At 53.6% G+C, this 21,509-nt stretch overlaps 2 protein-coding genes across 2 annotated transcripts in view; one reads left to right on the forward strand and one right to left on the reverse strand.

Moving 5' to 3' along the window:
* TSHZ3 (teashirt zinc finger homeobox 3) overlaps nucleotides 1–2,906 on the reverse strand; it is a 70,744-nt gene extending 67,838 nt beyond the window's left edge. The window contains exons 1-2 of the mRNA XM_047836028.1: nucleotides 2,811–2,906; nucleotides 1,230–1,917 (exon numbers count right to left, since the gene is read on the reverse strand). Coding sequence (XP_047691984.1) covers nucleotides 1,230–1,269 — 40 coding nt within the window. The 5' untranslated portion in view covers nucleotides 1,270–1,917; nucleotides 2,811–2,906. The remainder of the gene's footprint in view (nucleotides 1–1,229; nucleotides 1,918–2,810) is intronic.
* The window catches only part of LOC125152553 (translation initiation factor IF-2-like), a 49,326-nt gene continuing 30,062 nt past the window's right edge, over nucleotides 2,246–21,509 (forward strand). The window contains exons 1-4 of the mRNA XM_047834636.1: nucleotides 2,246–2,305; nucleotides 2,516–2,675; nucleotides 2,726–3,022; nucleotides 3,400–3,751. Of these exons, the coding sequence (XP_047690592.1) occupies nucleotides 2,246–2,305; nucleotides 2,516–2,675; nucleotides 2,726–3,022; nucleotides 3,400–3,751 (869 nt within the window). The remainder of the gene's footprint in view (nucleotides 2,306–2,515; nucleotides 2,676–2,725; nucleotides 3,023–3,399; nucleotides 3,752–21,509) is intronic.

Consider the following 21,509-nt stretch of genomic DNA (forward strand, 5'->3'; position numbering starts at 1 on the left):
AGCAGAAAAGACACGAACCTCCACTTAACCCTCCGATTTCAGGCAGCATCTGAACCTCTGCACATCTGAGTGTTACTCATATCAAAATGCATCCCGTCCACATGTGGTCCTCTCAGCAATCCGTCCCAAATCCCCGAACTTCCACTGACAGGGCCCTAGTGACGTCACAGAGCTTGGCCTCACCATTGGGAGTGATTTATTGATGTTTATTGGGAATGAATAGATCAAAGGCAGCAGCATGACGGGCGATCAATCAGTCATCAAATCAAGGGTGGCAAAGGGCCAGAAACCCTTCTTCCAGGCAACATACCCCCAACTGACATTATTGCAAAATAATGTTATGTGTGTGGGTTTGGTTTTGTTTTCAATGATGCTTTTTCCAGAAAAGAAAAGAAAAAAAAAATCGGCTCAATCTTAACAGGAGTTGACATCCTGGCAAAAAAAAAAAAAAAAAAAGAGAGAAAGAAAGAAAGAAAAGAAAAAGAAAACCGGGGGTTGGGGGGGGGGGTGGGAGTAGACAGGCACGTCCCAGAACTAAGTGCTACGAGGAGGTGAGGGTGGGAGAAACAGTGGAAGGAGGGGGTGGGGGTAAGGGAAAACAAACAGGGATAGAGGAAACGCCAGCGTCTAACAGTGACTTGACGGTCATCTGACAATACGGAGACCCAGTGCGCTCTGCCTTCCACCGCTTGCCCGCTTTGGGCCCAATAAATGAAGAATCAATCGGATTAGCAGTAAGGTGGCCGAAGGGACCCGCTCGCTCACTCGCCGGCTCTCTTTCGCTCGGCAGACACCGGGCTGTCCCCCCGCCGGCCGGCCGCGGGAGGACACGGAAGGTGTCCCAGGGAACTCAGGTGACCCCGCCCGCCCCCCACAGAAAGAGCCCGAAGAGGGCTCCTTCCCATCCCCTCCGCAGCCGGCGAGCTGAAGAGGCAGGGACCCAGGCGGGCTCAGTTAGCCCCCGAGCGCGCGCGGCTCGCGAAGTGGGTGCGAGCCGGGGCAGGGCGAGCGCGGCGGGGCGTCCGGGGGGCGCCCGGGACGCGAGGCGGGCGCACGCACCCAGAGAGCAGAGCAGCGAGCGAGCCTGGCGCCCCGGAGTTACTCTGCGCGGGCAGAGGAAGAGGGGCGAGGAGTGAGGCGAGGAGCCGGGTCGCCGCCGGCCGGAGGCGCACGGCAGCGAGAGGAAGAGGAGGAGGAGGAGAGGAGGAGGAAGGGGAAGCGGCTCGTACCTGCTGCGCGCCGGGGCGCCTGCTGCTTCCTCCTCGGCATGATGCTCCTCCGGCGACTGCCACTGCCGCCGCCGCCGCCGCCGCTGCCGGGCTGAGGAGAGGGAGGGAGGGGCGGCGGGCCCGCGGGGGGGCGAGGCGGGCCGGCTCTCAGCCTCCCCCCCGGAGAGCGGCCGCCCGCAGGATGCTGCTGCGCCCCGGCTCTCCGCGTCCCCCCCTCTCCGCGCTCCGCCGCGATCCCCGAACGTGCGGAGGGAAGAAGGAGGGCGGGCGAGGGAGGCGCGGGGAGGGAGGAGCGCGGGGGGAGGAGGAGGCAGAGGAGGAGGAGGTGGTGAAGGAGGAGGAGGAGGAGGACCGCGCTGCCGGCGGAATGGGAAGTTTGACAAATCGCTCCAGAGGCCCGAGGAGGAGGGGGCGGGGAGGAACGGCGGCCCTGCCCCCCCCCGCCCCGTCCCCAGACGAGGTGCGCGGGGTTCGGGGCCGGGGGGCGGGGAGAGGGGGAGAAGGCGGGCAGAGGGGTGGGAGGAGGAGCGCGGGAGCGGCCCCGGCTGGTCCTGCCCCGGCCCCCGCCCCCGGGCAGGGGGTCACGGCATCCGGGGGGGGGCGCTCAGCCGCCGCCGCGGCCCGGGGCTCAGCGGTCCAGTCTTCTGCCCGCGGCGCGGCTGGAGCGGCGGCGTCGGCAACAGGCAAGCTTAAAGGAAAAGGAGATGATCGTGTCACTCGCCCGCCCGCGGGGGCGCCGCGCCCCCGCTCCCGGCCCCGGGCCTGTCTAGGACCCCCGCCCCGTCCGGGGAGGGGGTGCCGCCCCTCCGCCCCCGCCCTATGCGCGCACGCAGGGGCGCGGCGCCGGCCCGGCCCAGCTCGTCCCGGGGCGCTCGCTACCCTCTCCCGCCCCTCTTCCCCACCCAGCCTCGCCCCCTGGCCGCCCCCGGCTGCCCCGCCCGTGCTGCACTCCTCTCCACCCGCCGCGTCCAAAGCCCCCAGCTTTCTCGCCGGGCCTGGGCCCGCACCCCCCGGGGATGCCGGGGCCCGCGGGCGGGCGCCGGCGCCCTCGAGGGAGGAGGCGGGCGCGGGCCGGAGTGGGTGGGGGCTGCTCCCAGACCCCGCGCCACCCGGGCTCCTCCCCCGGGGACCCGCCGCAGCCACTTCCCCCAATTTTTTTTTTTCCCGGGCAAACTTTCCCGGGCCCGTCCCGGGGGTCGGCGTGGGAGGGGGGTGCCTCCAAGTTTCCTCCTCCGCACGGGAAGATCAAGGTCCTTCCGCTCCCCACCCCGCCCTTCGCCCTCTAGGCGCCGGGCCGCGCCCCCCACCCCAAGCGCTGGCAGATCCGAGGGCGGGACGGGGGGGAGGGTGGGGGCGGGGGAAGGAACTCGGGCTCCCAAGCCCATCCCCCGCCCCAGGGCGCCCCCCGAGAGGCGGCCACCGCGCCCAGCGCCCGGCTTGCCAGCAGTACGGGGCGAAAAGAATTGATTATTGATTGGGTGATTGGGGTCGCTGAGGCGCCGAGCGGGCCAGACCGGCGGGCCGCGGAGAGGAGGAGCTGGCAGGGCTGCGTTGGCGGCGGGGCGACGCGGGCTCACTTACGAGCTGCCGCGAGGGCGCGGGTGGGCCGGAGCTCATTGGGACGACCCCCGGGCGGCGGCGGCTGAGCGAGAGCCTGAGCCCGAGCGGCGCGGGCGGCGGCGCATCGATGCGCTGCGGGTTCGATTGCGTCTCCCTGGGCCAGCTCTTGGGCCGGGAATGGGGCGGCCGCGGCGGGTCTGGCTCCGGGCGCTGCCGGGCGGCGGTGGTGGGGGGTGCGGGGGCGGCCGCCAGGCCCAAGGTCCCCGAAGTGGCGCTGCTCCTGGGCGCGCCGCTTGGGGCCCGGAGGCTCCCCTGGGCCCCGCGTCCGATAGTCCCGGCGAGGGCCGGAGCCCCGCGCCCCTGGGACTGCCTGCCTGAGCGTTCCCGGAGCTGCAAACCCCGGCCTTCTTCCTTCCTTTTTTTCCTTCCTTCCTTCCTTGTTTCCTTCTTTCCTTTTTCTTAACGTTTCCTTTTCTTGTGTTTCTTTCTCCCTTTTCTTCTGCCCTCTCTTTTTTATCTTTTTCTTTGTGATTGTTTATGCAAGTTTGTTTTAAAAGTTCACCGGCATGCTTTCTTTTCTTTTAGACCAGGAGACCGTGATCTCACCCAGACGGTAAGATCAAAAGTCTCCGCTCGCCCCCAGCCTGCGGGCTTGGGCTCGGTCCAGACGCCTCCCTGAATGCAGATGTGCTGCTGCCGTCCTCCCGGGCTATAAAGCCGCCTCCAGCGCCTTCGCGCGCGCAGGAGCGCTCGGAGTTGCGGGGTGCGGACCCCGGGCGGTTGCGGGGAATCGGAGTCCGGCTGCGACTGGGCTCCCAGGCGGGCCTTGTGTGTGGCGAACTCGGGGGCGGGGGCGCGGCGAGCGGTTGGTGCCTGCGGCCGCGGAGGCTAAAACAACTGCCCCTCCAGGCCCGGGAGACTCGGCCGTGGGGCGTGAAACGCTTCTTGCGAACGAGGAAACGGTGAGTTGGCAGACGCCGCCCGCGGCCTCTCGGTTCTGGTCGCGGCGCTGGGAGCCTCTTGCCTGGAGGAGGGTAGGCGCCGCGCGAGGTCAGCTCCTGCCCGCCCCTGGCTCACCTTCCCAGCACCGAGCGCCCTTTTGGGCGCGCCGGTAGTGATGGGTGCACAGCGCGGGGCGCCACGCACGGAAGGCTGAGAGTTTCGCCCTGGCTTGTGCTCCCCCTCCTCCTTTGCTTCCCAACGCTGCTCTCCAAACCTCTGTTCCCTCCTCCCCCTCCCCCTGCGGGCCACGGCCTGAGCTCCGGTCTCCGAGCCGCCCGAAGCCACCGCCCGATCGCTACCTCGCCCTCCCCCGCTCGGGCGCCGCGCGCGGTGCGATCCGCCCCAACATCTGTCCGTCCAACCATTGGCGCATCCATCAGTGTCACTGAGCTGCACATCGCAGCGACAACCCGTCACGCGCAACACGGGCTATGCGGAGTGCAGACTGCGACCGCGCTGCCTTGCCCGGACACTCAAACAGGGTTCTGGCCCGGCGTGGCACTGCCTGGAACCCTGATCTCTACAGTGTTCTTTTAACCATACTCACCGCCTTTAATACCAAGAGCTCAAAACGGGACTAGTTTTGCAGGCCATGCTAGCAATGGGACAGATGGAGAGGGACACTGTCAACCTAGCCCTAGCAATTCCAAGTTCTCTTTGCCCCTTCTCTGTGGACTGGGTGTGGCGTAGGAGAAAAGGCAGGGAGGCTTCCCCGATCTGCACCAAGCACAGTGTGTACTTGAATGCAGGGGCTTAAATGGGCTCCAGCTCGGCCGAATCTGGGGCACATCTTCTGGCCAGAAGGTCTAAAGCTAAAACTTTGCCAGGCCCCTACCTGGCTGCTGCCTGTGAGGAGCGAGAGAGGGGGAAGGAAACGCGGATCCCAGTGAAAACCAGGGACCCGATTCAGGGAGAAATGGTGTCAGGGTGGCAGTAGGTCTGTAATTCATATGTTATTTACAGAGTGAGAAAGGGCAAGGCCATATGTTTGAGAAGCCAGAGCTTTGCGGGTAGTTCCCTGCGCCATTCTCCAAGAATGCTGACCTCCCCAGTGGTTACCATTGCTTCTTGCTTTCCCCACCCGTACCTCGCACCCCGCTGTCCAGAGGGCAAATATCTTCTTATAGGTGCCTGATCAGTTTGGCCAGGCCAAAGGGGCTGTCTGGTCCTCCCCCTAAGAAGTTCAGGGGAAGGGCGCACGGAAGACCTACTCCTCGGACATCTGCGGGGTGGCGGTCCCTGGCATTTTACCTGAGCGTATTCCTACTGCAAATATTTCTGCCTGGGTGTCTGGTGAGTTCTGCCCCACTCAAGAGTCGGCTACAGGAGCGGGTCAAAACCTGTGCTTGTCTTCGTTCCGCGATTCGCGAGGTAGAAGGGATACAGGAGCCGCTTTCCGGCCAGCGCCGGGAGCCAAGGTCTGCGCGGCTCCGGAGGAGGCCGGAGACGGCCGCGGCGGCGCTCACAGGGGCTCCTTCCTGCGGGAAGGAGGGACCGCACTCCAGGGTGCGGCCGAACCGCTTTCACGCTAGAGGAGGGCGGAAAAGCCGGCGCCCGGCGGAGGAGCTAGAATTCTGTAGAAGGTACCACTGTGTAGAAATCTTTCCACCTCACCTGGAAGAGTTGCGGACACCCCTGAAAAGTGACAACAGGCTTCCGCTCCCGCGCAGGCACCTGGTGACTTAGCCGAGTGAGAGCCACGCAAAAAGTGACCCCCAGCCCAGTGAGACGCTCCCAACTTTCCGAGGTGCTGCTTTTCTGGGCATTTTTAAGTCCCTAAACACAAAAGAAGGAAAAGCGGGCTGAGGGGCAGTGGCGAGACATATCGAAATGCCCAACGGCAAACGCCCATGGGAGAAACTGATGGCTCCCATTGTGGCCAGGTGGCTCACCCAGCAGCGGGGTGGCAACGTGGATAAGTCCAGAAAATTCCCAGGGGCCATGAAGACAATTCATGACCCCCAAGATTGCGGCCTGGGCCCAGTGGAACCCTGGTCCTCCTCCCAGGCGGTGCCCTGAGCGTTCTGCAGTACAAATCCTCCCACATGCCAGTTTTTCAGGTCAGGGGTTAGAAATGTGATTCTAGCCTTCCAAGCCCTGAGACCTGCAGGCCCCAGTCCCTGGGCCTACTTGCGTGGGGTATGTCGTGCCACGGGGAGACTTGGTGCGCTTGACCAACCAGAGCCCCACCGGGGCAAGTTGGGGGGTGGGGGAGTTAAAGGCGGGCGAGGCTGAACAAGTGTGGTGGAGGGGCAAGGAGCTGGCCCCAAAACAGGATGCTCCAGGTAAGGACGCTGTAGTGGGGATGCGGGGACGCAGCAGGCGACCACCGCCGCCGCCGGGAGGCAGCCGAGGTTGTGTTCAAGGTGCAAATGAGGGCAGTGGGTGACAGTCCAGCCTGACCCGGTGGGGAAGGCGGAAGTATGTCCCCATTTGGCATGGCCACTGAGGAAAAAGGCTTCAGGAAAGAAGGTGTCCTTGAAGCTGCCAGTCCAAGACAGATAGCCAGGGTAGGCCAAGGTCCCAGGAACTTGGGAGCCTGAACCCAGGCCATGACCAGAGATTCTTTGTGCCCTGAGGGAGGAACTGGCCAGCTGGAGGGACAGGGCACGCTGGGTAGAACACGCGGGGAGCCTGCACCCCATTTCATGGTGCGAAGGCTTCAGGCCCAGTGAAGGGCCCTTGGGGAGCCCACTGAAGGCCCAGCAAAGGTCGTACCAAGTGCTTTTTTCCTACCTGCCTCCCCCTGGACCGTTGGCCTGGACCGGCTGCCCCCTTACACACTGCTCACCCTACCGTCTGGGCTAGGCAAAGGAGGTACCCTACATGCAGAGAGGCTGACTGCCTCCACCTGCACACCTCGACCAGGAATTGGGCCCCAGGACCTCACCCCCTCCCTCAGCGCTAGAAATCTGGACTCTGGGGCCAGGCCCTCACCAGGCGGTAAATTGTTTGCTGGAGGTGCATTTACAGAGCAGCGAAGTTTGTTTCTCTTTTTCCGGTAGCTTTATTTTAAGGAACCAGATGTTTTGTCTGTAGATTCTCCCGAGAACTTTTATAGTTTTGACGTGAAATAAGCCTTTGCAGATCGGAGCGGTATATTAACACCACTTCTGTGGGGGCTTTCGGGGAGCTGCATTGGGGGGTGCCTGGATGTGAGATGGGGTGGAGTTATGGGATGGGGGTGCAGATCTCTCTTTGAAGAAAAGTAGGAGACCTCTCTCTCTCAAAGTCAAGAATTGGTGTTGGGGTATGAAGCACCTCCCCAAATACACGGGGTACCTGTATGCCCCCCACCTTTCCCCTCCCCAGGACTTTACTACTTTGTAAATTTCTCGTAGCTAAGCGCACAGAAGTCTGGCCCAATTTTGCCAACTTTTCACATGCCTGCCATTCCCGTAGGACCACTGGACTCAAAGGCAACAGGGCCTGTGGTCTTCCCAGGCCAACCTTGATACCCCTGGTCTTTTGGGGAGGGGCAGAGCAAGGGAGCCCCAGGCTGGCCCTGAGCTCCCAGCACAACTGGACACAGAAAACTTTGGATGGAAGCTGACCTGACCAAGCCCCTTAGGAAGTCAGGGCTGGCAGGTCCTCCTCCTCAATGCCTCATTTTTATCAGCTGGAAATTTCCAGGCAGTTTATAAACGTGTTAAAGCAAAACCAAACCTATACACCTAACGGAGGGAGGGAGCATGGTAATCCGAGGGAAAGCACATCTTACCAGATACCCCTCTACTGGTTGGGTGATTCCTGGAGACCACTTTCTCCAGTTTTCTAAGACAGGCTGGGACCACACCCGCCCCTCACCCCCTCCCCCCAAGCTTGCCTGTGTTCTTGGTCTTGGATCTCCAAATTTGGAGAGTCCAGTTTGGATCTTTCTTCTGTAATTATTTTTCAAGCTCACTCATTTATGGAACTTTGAGGGGAAAAAAAAAAAAACTTTTTTAAGAGACCGGGGATTTAATAAAGAAAATAAGAAGTCTTTGTGTCTTGGTCTAAGGAGGTCAGGTACGCAAGTAAGTCTAGCTCAGAGGAGCAATTACTGGCGAAATGCCCTTTGGTCAAATCCCACGCGCCTACTTTGACTTTTGCGGGGAATTTCCCGAATTACTCGCTGCTGCGTGGCATGGTTTTTCCCACTCTGGATGAAATGGGTTTTTGGAAACCTTTTGGGCAGAGCTTAGAAAAAAAGAAAAAAGAAAAAAAAAAAAAAACAGAAACAAAAAACCACCCTGGAGACAGCTGTAGCCGTGTCGGGGCTCACCCCTGGCTGGGAGAGAGCAGCCCTTTGCTAGCTGGAAAGGAGAGGTGCTCAGCCCTTCCCGCGCCGATGCAAGAGTTGCCGGCACCAGCGGTGTGTCTGAATCAGTGCGTGGGCAGCCCAGTGCGAGGCTGTGTTCGGACTCCAGTGGAGGAACACTGGAGGAGGAAGAAGAGAAGGAGGTCTCAGATATCAACCCACCCGCTCTTCGCAGACCAGACAGCCCAGCTTTGCATGCCTGGTGACCTCATTAACTGGCCGGGGAATTTGCAAGATGAGGAAGAATCTCTTTTCCTTTTCTCTTCCTGTATCGCTCTTTTTTTCTGTCTTACACATTATGGTTTTGTGTTCGTCCCTGAATTTACAAACGGGAAAGACCGAGGGCAATTCTCGGTAGGACAGGTACAAGTGAGAGGGGCACTGGGCCGGGTCTTCGTTCTTTCTCATTTTTTGTTGCCTGAAGCTTGCGCGTATCACTGGTATGTCCGGAATAGGAGAGCGGGAGTTCTTTGGGACGAGGTGGTCGGAAGGGTCAGATTCTTTGTATGCAGGTAGTGCCTGACCTCAGAGGCTCTGAGCTCCCCAGATTATCCTCCTCTGCAGAGAAGCTCTGAATTCTTCCCAACGTCTTCCTCTTTCTGACACTTTTCTTTCCCATCTCTTTCCTCTTCTTTCTTCCTTCCTCCGCCTTTCTCCGGTTGCTTTTTGCGTTCTATCAGTCCCTCCCCAACCCCCACAAGGATCCGGAAAAATGATCTATTTCGGGTCTAGCAAGCGCTCACTCCAAAGAGGTCGAGTCCTCCTCTCTGTGGTGAGGCAGAGGCGGCCACTCCCCGCCCCCCCGTCGTGCGCAGCCCGCAAGGGAACAAGGTACTTTGTAGTCGCCGCAGCTTTTTAGGTGGGGGGCTGGGGGGGAGGTCAGAAAGAGGTTGACACTTGGTTTAAAATAAAAGAACATGTTAAGAAGTTTCAAAGCTGCCAATAAAACCCTTTAAGTGGCTTGTGATTCAGTGCCTGGAGTTGCGGCGATGGCATTGGTAAATGACTCCAATGCCCAAAGAAAAATATTACAAATGCCGCTGTCTCGGCCACCAATCGGGCGCCGCTCTCCAGAGCGGGCGGTGGCTCCTCTCCGGCGCGGAGGGCACCCGCATTTGCATGATAAATTGACCAGACAGGCGGCAGCCAATGAAATATTCAAATGAGGCCAGGGGTGAGGGGTGGAGTCCCGGGGGCTCCCCGTGGAGCCCGCGGCGGGAATGCGCGGTACCACCTCTCTATCAGCGCCCTCTAGAGGTGGGATATCGTAGGCGGTCGCTCCAGCCCCAGGGACAGAGAGTCGGGAGTTGGGCCAGGGAGGTGGCGGGCTCAGGGTGCTCTCAGCGCTGGCCTCCAGGACTAGGTGCGCGGCCGTCTCCTCGCGCCTCTTGCACTTGGACTGTTGGGGGATTGAAGAGGCCGGTGGTGACCTCTGAAGAAGGGGTTTAAGAGGAGATCTGGCCCCTTCACCCCATCCCCTTCCCTAGGTTGTCCTAACACAGCTAAAGTTAAAATAGTGTGCCTGCTCTATTGACATAGTTTCAAGACAAGACCTTTGCCCACTCAGGTCCATGATACCTTCCCCAACGTCCTGCAGTATTGAAATTCTGAAGCAGACAAACCCAACTTGCCCTGAACAGAGAATTGTGTGCCCACGCAGGCCCCAAAGTCCAGGGCACCCGGACCTAGGACTAGTTTGGGGCACCTCCTGGGAAAACACGTCCTGGAGCAAGTGCCCAGACCATGAGGCAGGAGCTCCTATGAGTGTGCAAAGGCAGGCAAGGAAGGAGATGTGTACAGGCTACAGATGCCCAGCCAGGAGGGGTGTGGAAATAAGTGTGCTTGCAAGTGCACACAGAAGGGACCAGCTCTGCCCTGGTGCTGACCTGCAGGAAAACAGGACTCGACAGGCACGAGGTGAGGCCAGCTTCCAGGCCCGGCTCCTTCTTAAGGCTCAAGACTTAGTGGGGGGCTTTGCACAGAATACTGGGTTGCCTTCTGCCAAGGACCAAGGGATATCTCTTGTCCCCTGAGCCTCTCTCCCCTCCCCCCAGCCCCATAGCCCCTCTTGTGCCCAGTACCCCGGGGCCTTGCCACCCCACCCCTGCAGCCTTATTTTTCAAGTACAGAGGTTTTAGAAGTTCACTTGTCTGTCCCTGGTGTGGACTGATGAGTAGGTTTTTCCTTTTCCATCTTTCCAGGAGTTAGAGTAGGGTCCCGGCCAACAACTGCTCCAGGGAGAGCCTGATCTCCACCCCTCTTCTCAACCAAAAGGTGGTCAGGCTGAAGGGAAGTCTGAGTTCCTGCCCAAAGAGCCTTCTAGGTGCCTCTCTAGGAGACATACTCAGCTCAGGCAATCATCCACGGTCATCCTTCCTTCCCTGCCTCATTCTTGAGGGGCAAGGGGGACGATGGGGAGGTGGGGCCAGGGGGTGTTCCCAGAGCCTGGCCTCAGGCTGGTCACCTAACTGTAAATGCACATAGAAAAAAAAATAGTAGCACTGAATACAAATTTGAGAGAGCCTGGATTTTGACTTTTGATCGCCTTACAGATGTTAGCAATACTTTCAAAATATGTGGCCCAAAGAGGGGGATTGATTTGCATCATTTAAGGTTTTTAGGAGCGTTTCAGCTGAAGAGAAGGGGCTCTCTGGGTATATGCTGGGGGAACAGCTGGTGTTGGGGTGGGTTCAGGTATAAAAGGAGCCTCCCTGCTTCCAAGAGAACACTCGTCCCAGCCGACATGAATGTCTGGGGATAAGGTTCCCACTAGGAGAAAGCCTTTGGTCTGCGAGGCAGCAAGGGCACCTGCAGGGCACAGGCCCTCCCAGCCGGCAAACCCTCCTAACTCCTCCTCAGGCCTTACCTGTCGGCCAGGACAAATGAGACTTGAAAATGGGCCAGAGTCATTCTCCAACAGTGAAATTTGTCAAGGAGTCACTCCTGCTTCAAATGTCCAGAATTGCAAGCCGCTCCCTCTTGGGGATGGCACTATCTAGGGCATGTCATTGGGAGTCAAGAAGGGAGACAGTAAAGGGGAGAGAGTAGAGGGCTGTCTATCCAGCCCAGGACCTGGTCCTACCTGAACCAGATTAGGCACCAGGAATGAGGGAGCAAAGGCTGCAGGGAGGAGTGAAGGAGAGCAACTTTCTCTTAGGAGAGAAATACCAGCCAGCAGCGTAGAAAGGTCAAGCCCACAGTGTGTCTGCTCTGGGTGTGCACCTGTGCACTTTGTGGGTGAATGCAAGTTCTGACTGTGTGATGCAGGCCCTGGGCTCGTGACCCATAACTCACCAAGTGCCCTCCTGCAGATTGCTACCCCATCCTTGAGCCTTCTGTCCTTCATCTCTAAAAGCAGCTCCCTCCATCGTAAGCACTGAGTAGGGACTCGGGGAGGAAACATCCGATCAAAGTTGGAGATGCCCTTCCAAACCTTTGCCTCTTTGTGTTACATTCTGGGAGCTTTCAGGGCCAGACAAGGGTTTGAAAGAGAAACAGTGTTACCAGCTGCATGCCCACGGCGAGTCTCAGTAGAGCCTGCTGTCCGAGTACTTGTGAGGCTCACCTGAGCTGACGCATATGTGGCTGCTTTGGGGAAGGGCTCAGCATATGCAGTAGCTGTGCAATAAATAGCCATGGGGTCAGACCTCCCTGAAGATAGGCATATAAATGGCGTGAGGTTGGATGCACCCCAGGATGCAAGCAGGTGCTTGGAGTGGGGCAAAAAAAAAAAAAAAAAAACAAAAAAAAAAGGAAGAGGGGAGTTTCTGGAGGCAGAGCAGTGCACAGGCCTCCTGACTTCCTGGGAAGAGTGAGCATTTGCAGGGCGAACGAGGCAGATTCCGCCAGGTTTTTCTGGGAGCTAATTAAAAAAGGGGTATGGTGAGGAGGCTCACTGATATTTCTATTTTCCCTGTTAGTAGTGACTGGAATGTGTGCCATCCAGGTCAGATGGAAAATAGAAGCCTGGAAAATCTGACACCCTCATTGATTTGCTCTCTGCCATCGCTACTCGCGAGAGGAAGAGATGTGACTTCAAAATTGCAATTAGGAACCAGCCCGCTAAGGGTTCCTTGCGTGAGCTCCCGTGCTGTGCCGATCACAGGCCTGCCTCTTCTCATTTCCTGAGGAGGTAGGTTCATTCATAGTTTTCAATGAAGCAGGCGATGCAAATGTATCATGCCCCCTCCCCACAATAGAGCTCATACCTGCCCGTCTGGCGCTTACCTTTCCTTTCGGTCAGGTCTTTGAAAACATGGCAATTTTCCCAATGTTTTAAAAGTATTAACTCCCCTTCAAACATTCTTTAACCTTTAATGTTTTGTAACTTGATGAAAAGGTCATTTTGTTCTGAAGATGCAGCTGTTCCGTAATTGTTCAGCTATCAGGGCGAATTCCATCCAGATCCGGAATTCTTTAACAGGATCCAAACCACCGTGCACACGCATGTGCACACATACACATACACTCACAGCAAAATATAAGCTAATATTTTCCAATATACATCCATGCATATGTACATATAGCTACCTATATATGTGTGTGTGTGTGTGTGTGTGTGTGTGTGTATATAATTATTTATTTATTTAAATATTTGTGTTTATGTACACATGTATACTCCCAGGGACTTGGATTTGGATTACCGTAGTCCCCCCTTCTCCACGGGGGGTTACGTTCCAGGACCCCCGATGGATGTCTGAAACTGGGTAGTACCAAACTGTGTATATCCTCTGATTTTTTTCCTAAACGTACACACTTACGATGAAGTTTAATTTGCAAATTAGGTATCGTAGAAGGCTAACAACAATACCTAGTAGTAAAATAGAACAGCCGTAACAATATACGGTAATAAAAGTTGTGTCCATGTGGTCTCTCTCTTTCCCTCAAGTATCTGATTGTGCCGGGCTCACCCTTCTTATGAGGAGGCTGTGAGTTGATGAAATGCCCACACCATGAGATGAAGTGAGGTGGGCGATGTGGGCATCGTGACCCACCGTCAGGGACTATTGGCCTCCTGACCATACATCAGGGGGATCATCAGCTTCTGGAACATAGATGACCGCGGGTAACCGAAACCACGGAATGTAAAACCGCGGATCAGGGGGCTAATATAATATCTCTAGTATTTTCACGGCAGGACTTCTTTGCAGGAAGATATCTACACAACTGACTTTTTTTGGATGCTAAGGTGTGCCAAACATTTGACGGTCACCATCTATTATGCACCGCGCTTGTTAACTGATTTCTTAAAAAAGATTTAGTCAATTTCTAATTTAACAATTCATTGCTGTCCCTGCAATAAATGCCCCCAGAGACCTAGGAGAGTTGAGACGTTTTTCCATCTGTCTTCTTACGCAGCGTCAGCTTCTTAGCGGTCATGGGCTCTAGTAACTGTTTTCTTGTCACTTCTCCCTTTCTAAGCTGATGTATTCTTGGAAACAGACTTCTAAGCATGTTAGGTTTATATTTAAAATGGAATTAATAGACTCAGATAAGACCATAAAAGTATTTTCTGCAAGGAAACTGCATGAAGCTTATGCCTGGATGCCACAATATGTATTTTACTTACTCGAGAGGTATTGGGTGTGGCCTCCTGCGTTTCTCATTGTGATGGTTGAATTTTTTTTTTTTTTTTACTATTTTTTAAGTTTTATTTATTTATTTTGAGAGACACAGAGACAGGGCGAGCGGGGGAGGGGCAGAGAGAGAGGGAGAGAGAGAATCTCAAGTAGGCTCCGCACTGTCAGCGCAGAGCCCGACACGGGGCTTGAACCCATGAAACCACGAGATCATGACCTGAGCTGAAGCCGAGAGTCGGACGCCTAACCGACTGAGCCACCCAGGCGCCCCAATGGTGGTTGAATTTTTAAGATGAAGACCTCCAGGCAAATTAGAAGCAGTTGAATAGAATAGCTTGCCTTAAATCTGTGTAGACTCACATGAGGAACAGATCTGATCTAAAGTGTAACAAGTGACGCTTGGGTGGCTCCGTGAATTAAGCGTCGACTCTTGATTTCTGCTCAGGTCATGATCTCAGGGTCCTGAGATGGAGCCCCACGTGGGGCTCCACCCTGGGCCTGGAGCCTGCTTGAGATGACCTCTCTCCCTCTCTGTCCCTCTCCCGCTTTCAAGCACACGCGCGCTCTCTCAAAATAAGCAAATAAACATTAAAAAAATAAAATAAAGTGTAATGAATCACTTAGAGCACTCTATAAGATTCATACTCATATTAAACTTAAGAGAAAGGATTGATCCTTTAGTACAAAGGATACAACTTTTACTTAAAAGCAAATATTTCTAAAAGGCTTTTGGTTGCAGTAAATGGTAATGAAGGACGGCAAAGGTTAAGACCGCCTAGTTGGTCTCTCTTTTGGGGTCATTCCTCCAGAACGCCTCACTCGGAATCTCTCATTCCACATTATTATTGGTCCCAGATTGGCATTTCTCTGGAATCCAGTTTTTTGTTTGTTTGTTTTTACTTCTTATGTTCCTGTGTGTGAGAGATATGTTGCAAATGCAGAAGAATGGGTCAATCATGTGTATGGTTTAAATAATTTTATAAAAGCACCTAGATGGCTCAGTTAAGTGTCCAACTCTTGATTTTTGGCTCAGGTCATGATCTCATGAACCGTGAGACTGAGCCCCACATCTGGCGCTGTACTGACAGTATGGGGCCTGCTTGGGATTCTTTCTCTCTCTCTCTCTCTCTCTCTCTCTCTGCTCCTCCCCCACTCATGCTCTCTCTCAAAATAAATAAATACCTTTACCTAAATAAATACATAGTAAAAAAAATTATAAAACAAACAACTGGGTAACCACCACTCAATCACCAGAAGCCCCCCAACATCTCCCAGTCGCAACCCCCTTTCCTGGAGGCCGCCATCTTGATTTTTATAGTGATCTCTTTATTGCCTTGCTGTGTGGTTTTAGCATGTAGGTGCACCTCCCTGGGCCTGTCTTTCAGCTTTACACAAGTGAAATCATATTGGATGGATTATTTTGTATCTTCTTTCTTTCACTCAGCTTTACATCTGTGAGACTTCCATGTGGACATGTGCAGTTGGTTATTTTCAAAGCCGTTGGCCACGAATATATTGCAATATAGTAGTTTTTTTCCCCCCGCTGTTTAGCTATGATGAAAAATGCCACCGTGAACACACTTACTCATGTGCCGTATACATGTGTGTCAGAGCCTATCTGTTACACATATATGGAAGGTTGCTTGGTCATACAGCATGCATATCTATAAATCCCAGCCGTTTTCCAAAGAGATTATGTCAATTTTCACTCCCAGAAACTATTCTTAAGTCTTTCCATAGTTCTACATCCTTGTCAGCCTATGATATTATTAGCTTGTTTGTTTGTTTGTTTGTTTGTTTTTCATGCATCCTAATCTAGTGGTTGGGGTTGCTGTCTCACTGTGTTTGACTTGCGTTTCCATGAATGCTAAAGACAGGGAGCACCCTTTGGGATGTTTGTGGTTGCTTGGATTGCCCTTCCCGTCAAAGTCCCTTTCCCATCCTCTGTTGGGTACCTGAGTCCTCTGTTTCAGAGACGTTTCAAGTTGCTTTGGCACCGTGGATCAGAACAGAAATGGTTCGAGGAGACCCTCAAGTGTACTTCCTAGGATGCTTTAGTCGGCAGGTGAGACAGCCCCCTACTGACACTGGCTTAAGGACATTGTCTAGTGGTGAATCCCAGCTCAGTTATACAAACAGGAACCCCGTTTTCTCTGCCCTCCTCTCATCCACAAGGTGTTTTGTGTCAGGATTTCAAGAGTCCCCCAAATGGTAAGTAGAACTGGTTGCTTCTTTGTTCACACCCATCAGAGAAGAGAATCCGAAACTTTTCACTGACCCGTGTAATCTCTGTCCTTCCCTTCAGTTTCCAGGGGCCCTTTCTGTGGAGCAGTGCCTGTCACCCGGGAATGCCAGGCTTTGACTGGGTTCATGAGCGTCTCTTGTAGGATAAAATGAAAAGGATGGGGGGAGGGTCAATCTCACATGGCCATCACATTATACCACCAAGCCTGCAGCTTTCAAAAATGATTTTTTTTTTTTTTAATTTTCAGAGTAAAATTCACTCTTTTGGTATACGGTTCTCTGAGTTTTGACAAACTTAGAGTCCTGAAACCACCACCACAATTAAGATTTGGGATAGCTCCCGTCACCCCAAAACGCCGCTGTGCTGCCCTTTTGTAGCCAATAGATCGCTCTGCCCTTCCTTCCCACACCCCCCCACCGCTGGAAACACTGACCTGTTCTTCATCCCTATAATTTTGCCTCTTCCAAACTGTGATCTAAATGCAATGCTATAGGATGTCCCCTTTTGAGTCTGGCTTCTTTCACTTAATATGATGTATCTGAGATTGGCCCATGGGTGGAGTGCATCAATACGTTGTATGGAGGTACCACAGGTTGTTTATCCGTACACAGCTGAAGGACAACCGGCTTGTTTCTACTTTGGGGTGACAACGAACGAAGCCGCTATAAACCTAAGTTTATGAACGTTAAGTTCCCATTTCTCCTGGGTCTCAACACCCAGACGTGGATCCCTGGGTGCTGGGTCGTATGTTAAGAGTATGTGTAACGTTATGAAAAGCTGCCAAACTGTTTTCCAAAGTGGCTGGATCATTCTGTATCCCCACCAGCGATGAATGAGAATTCTCTTGCCTCTAAAGAGAGCTTAGTGGGCACGGAAGTGCTTTGCAGAGAGTGAGGGCGCTACTCAGGGCCCCGACGTGGGGGAATTCAGAGGCGATGGTTCTGAACTCTCAGCTCCCGTGGGCTCCTGGCCCACCTCGCTGTGTGCAGACAGGCCATGTCTATTTCCAGGGCATTTGCTTCTCCGAAGGGAGACGGGGCAGCATCACTCTGTCCATTTCTCAAGGGAGGGCATAGCACTGCTTTTCTCGGGTGAGCCAGCGTGGCTTTATCTAGTAACCATCGGGAGCAGGATTCCATCAGCCTCATATTTTATTCCAAAACTCACAAAGTAAAATGAAGTATGGGCATTTGGAGCATTGTTACGCTGTGTGGCAAGAACTAGGCAAGGGCCACATCCAAATGCACCATCAGAATGTCAGAACTGGCAGGGACCTTAGCAACTCTCACTTTAGACCTGGTAACCTGTCACACACCCAGGTCCCCAAAAGCACAGGACTCTGCATTCCAGATGCAGGGCAGGGGCTCACCAAAGGTGAGCTGGGACAAGCTCATCAATCAGGGTAGCTACGCACTGGGGAGCAGAGATGAGGCATCCCCCACACCTTCTCGTCTTTCATCTGAGTGCCCATTTCTGAGGCACCTTCACATTTCAAACGTCCTGAGAATATGTTTAATTAGAACTTGGCCATACAGCCTTTTGAAATAAAACAGAAGGGGCCGGCTAATTATATCTCTCAGCATTCTGTGGCAAACATATATTTTTTTAATAAAACACTTTCCTAACCAGAGTAATCCCTGGAGATGCAAATCCTCATTTATAAGAAGTTTCCCAAAGGGAGTTAAAGAGAAGATGCCTTATAAAGAAAAGAGACAAAGAGAGTGGAGAAGTGTCTTCAAAGAGCTTGTAAAAGATAACGCTCGTTCTGAGGTTGAAGGAGAGGTATCTTAGGGATGCAAATTTTTATTTTAAATGTCTTATCATTCTTTCCTGTATTTTTGATAACGTATATGCCCCCTTTCAGTTATTACCACAAGTGCCCATATTCCTCATTCTGATATTTTTCCTAAGTGCAGTAGCTAAATAAACAAGCGATTTTCTCAAAATGCACTTTATCTCCTGATGGTGCTTCCCTGTCTCTGTCTGTCTGTCTGTCTGTCTGTCTCTTTCTCTGTGACTCACCCCCTGTCCCTTCACACAGGCGCCTCGGTGTAGCACAGAGTGTGGGTCTGGGTGTGGCGTCCTCTCTCGTAGTCTCGGCGGCCCAGGCGGGCAGGGGAGGACTGGGGCCCTCTGGAAGCAGTGGCTGATGGGACATTTGCACTCATGACAGCCCCAATGGGTAATGGCAGTAGTAGGGATAGCTAACGTCTGCTGGGAGGTCGCTCCACGCCTGGCAACGAGCTAAGAAGTATACATAACTTGTGTCGCTCAATCCACACAATACCGACTGTAGGTGTTCTTAACCCATTTTGTAGATGAGGCGAGGTAATGAATGTGTGAAGGACCTCATGGCTGTTGGAACTTGAACTCGAACCCAGGTCTGTCGGCCCCAGAACTCAGCCCTCCCCTCCCCACACGAGGCTCCTAGAACGAGCTTTGCAGCTCTGTTCTCCATATGCCGTGTGGTGCGGGCCCTGCATTTCCAATGAAGTCCCCGTGTCAGTTGACGGTCCCAACAGAAGAGAGGCCACACCCAAGTTAGGATCATTCACAGGGGATGTCCCAAAGAGGCTGTCTGGGAAGGGAAGGAGCAGGTGAGCACGGCACAAGAGGAAAGTCACAGAACTGCTGTAGCCCCGAGGCCCGCGGGCCGTGGGGTAGTGATTGTAGGCTGGAAGTCAGACGGAATGTGGCAAGGGGCGTCTTCAGAGCCGTGACCTTCAGAAGACCTATAGGGAGGTGACCAGGAAATGGCACTCTGGGACTGCCCTGTCTCCTCTTCCTTCGCTTCCCCCCCAGACTGCCCTTTGGACACACCTGTCAGAAGGTAGCTGGCAAAGGTCATGCACTCATCCAGGCCGGCCCCCCAAGCACAGCACCCTGTGCTCCCCCAAAACACCCACGGGCACCAGCTCGTGTTGGGAGGGAGGAGGGGGACCGCCAAGAGGGGTCTCGGGAGCAGGCCTTGACTTGCCGAGGGAATAAATATCCACAGAGGATGCACTTCCACAGAGAAGGCTGGGCGTTTGCCTTGTGACGGTGTGCATGCTGCGAAGGTGCAGACGTGAACGGACGTGCCTTTCCACCCGCAGCCTCTTACAACGTTCAGACAAACTCCTGTGACCGGCCCTCTTTCCTTGAGACACGATACGTATAGTTCTCTCTCATCAAAATCCTATGAAATAAAATATAGTTGAAAAATTAGAAAGAAGGGGCACCTGAGTGGCTCAGTCGATTAAGCGTCCGACGTGATCTCAGACTTGTGGGTTCGAACCCCGCGTCGGGCTCTGTGCTGACAGCTCGGAGCCTGGAGCCCGCTTCGGATTCTGTGTCTCCCTCTCTCTGTCTGCCCGTTCCCCACTTGCACTCTGTCTCTTTCTCTCTCAAAAAGAAATAAACATTAAAAGAAATAATAAAAAAATTAAAATAAATAGGAAGAAGAGAGAAGTCATTTATCATCTCGTTCTCCAAAGACAACCACTGTTAGCGGTTGGATAGACCCCCTCCACTTGCTGTCCCCAATGCTCTCCCCTCTGAGTGACAGTAATACTGTTTAAGAAGTTTTGAATTATGAATTTTTGATTGAGGGCTGTCACAGGCTCTTGCCATGTTATGATCAAATTTTGGGTAAACAGAGTTTTTGACGGCTGCGTAATATTCCCTTGTGTGGATGTAAGAGCCCATATTACCATTCTTAAATTTTTTTTTTTCAACGTTTATTTATTTTTGGGACAGAGAGAGACAGAGCATGAACGGGGGAGGGGCAGAGAGAGAGGGAGACACAGAATCGGAAGCAGGTTCCAGGCTCTGAGCCATCAGCCCAGAGCCCGACGCGGGGCTCGAACTCACGGACCGCGAGATCGTGACCTGGCTGAAGTCGGACGCTTAACCCACTGCGCCACCCAGGCGCCCCCCATATTACCATTCTTCCACTATTTAGGTGTTCAGGCTATTTTGTGGTTTTCATTCCTATTATACGATGCTATCACTAATAACTTTGTGTATAAAGAATTTTTTTTTTTTCACATTTCAGATTATTTCTTCAGGATGACATCCCAAAAGTAAAATGATGGAATCAAAGGTTAAACCTTTACCTAACACAACGCCAACTGCAGAACAGACAGGACTTCAGCCAGTACGGTTACAAGCGTTCATGGGGAGGCTCTTGACCAATTCCTTACTCAAGGCCCTTCCTCTGGAACAAGTAATTCTTAATTTTGTTGTAGCTGCATTAAAACAAAAAAGGCAAAAGAAACAGGTAAAGTTACTTTTTAAAAATGTTTTATTTGTTTATTTTGAGAGAGAGAGAGTGTGTAAACAGGATAGGGACAGAGGGAGAGAGAATCCCAAGCAGGCTCCACACTCAGTGCAGAGCCCGGCGATGTGGGGCCCTGTCTCACGATCGTGGGGCCGTGACCTGAGCCAAAACCAAGAGTCAGATGCTCAAACGACTGAGCCACCCAGGCACCTGGTAAAATTATGTTTAACAATACATGTTATTTAGCCGGTTACGTCTAAAAACTACTATTTCGAGATTGCAATCAACATAAAATTATCATTGTTACATTTTACATTATTTTTCGTGCAAACTTTGCGGATCTGGTGTGTAGTTTACACTTACGACACATTGTGGGCCGGCCGGGCCAGTCACATTTCAAGCACATGACAGCCACACAAGGCGGCTGAAAGCTACCTGTTGTGGACAGTGCGGGTCTAGAGCAAAGAATCTGCCAGAGATATTTGCCACTGTTGACATCTTTATCTTTGGCCCCAACCCCGCTATGTCTTAATGGCTCCCCCAACCCCCTTCCTGGACTTTGGGTTGAAAGCAGAGCAGGTGGTCAGGTTGCAACATGACTTCCACCCCTGGGTGTTTTCACCTGTTGCCCTCATTCCTGCCTTGCTGCTAACAAACTACCGTATCCCCTGCATCCCAGCTCCTGTGGACTGATTCACTCAGAAATATTCATCGAGCGCTTCCTAGATATTAACCCTGTGCCCCACCCTAGGGATACAGGTGAACCGACAGGCTTTTCTTGTGAATTCATTACAGAACTTATCAGTGTTCTTGGGGTCTCGTGCGGAGACAGACTTTAACCAAATAATTGCACAAGTATGTAATTGCGCACTGTGGAAAGTGCTATGGAGGGAATATACCTTTTAAATGCTAGCCACAGGTCATGGTGTGATTGGCCTATCCCTGGAGGTGTTTTTTTATTTTTTTTATTTTTTAATGTTTATTATTTTTTGAGAGGGAGAGAAACAGAGTATAGGCGAAGGAGGGGCAGAGTGAGAGGGAGACATAGAATCTGAAGCAGGCTGTAGGTTCCGAGCTGTCAGCACAGAGCCTGACGCGGGGCTCGGACCCACAAACCGCGAGATCATGACCTGAGCTGAAGTTGGGTGCTTAACCCACTGAGCCACCCAGGCGCCCCTGCCTGGAGGTGTTGAATAGAGGTTGTCCGGCGAGGCCGTCTTGGTGAACGTTGATTTGACAGATGAGACTTCAGTAGGAGCATCTCAAGGTCCCTTCTGGTCCCAAGCGTCCCTAAACTCCAATTGGAAAGTCTTTGGGACAGATAGCGGCTCAC

Source organism: Prionailurus viverrinus, chromosome E2, assembly GCF_022837055.1.
Source record: "Prionailurus viverrinus isolate Anna chromosome E2, UM_Priviv_1.0, whole genome shotgun sequence".
In the NCBI taxonomy this organism is placed as follows: Eukaryota; Metazoa; Chordata; class Mammalia; order Carnivora; family Felidae; genus Prionailurus; species Prionailurus viverrinus.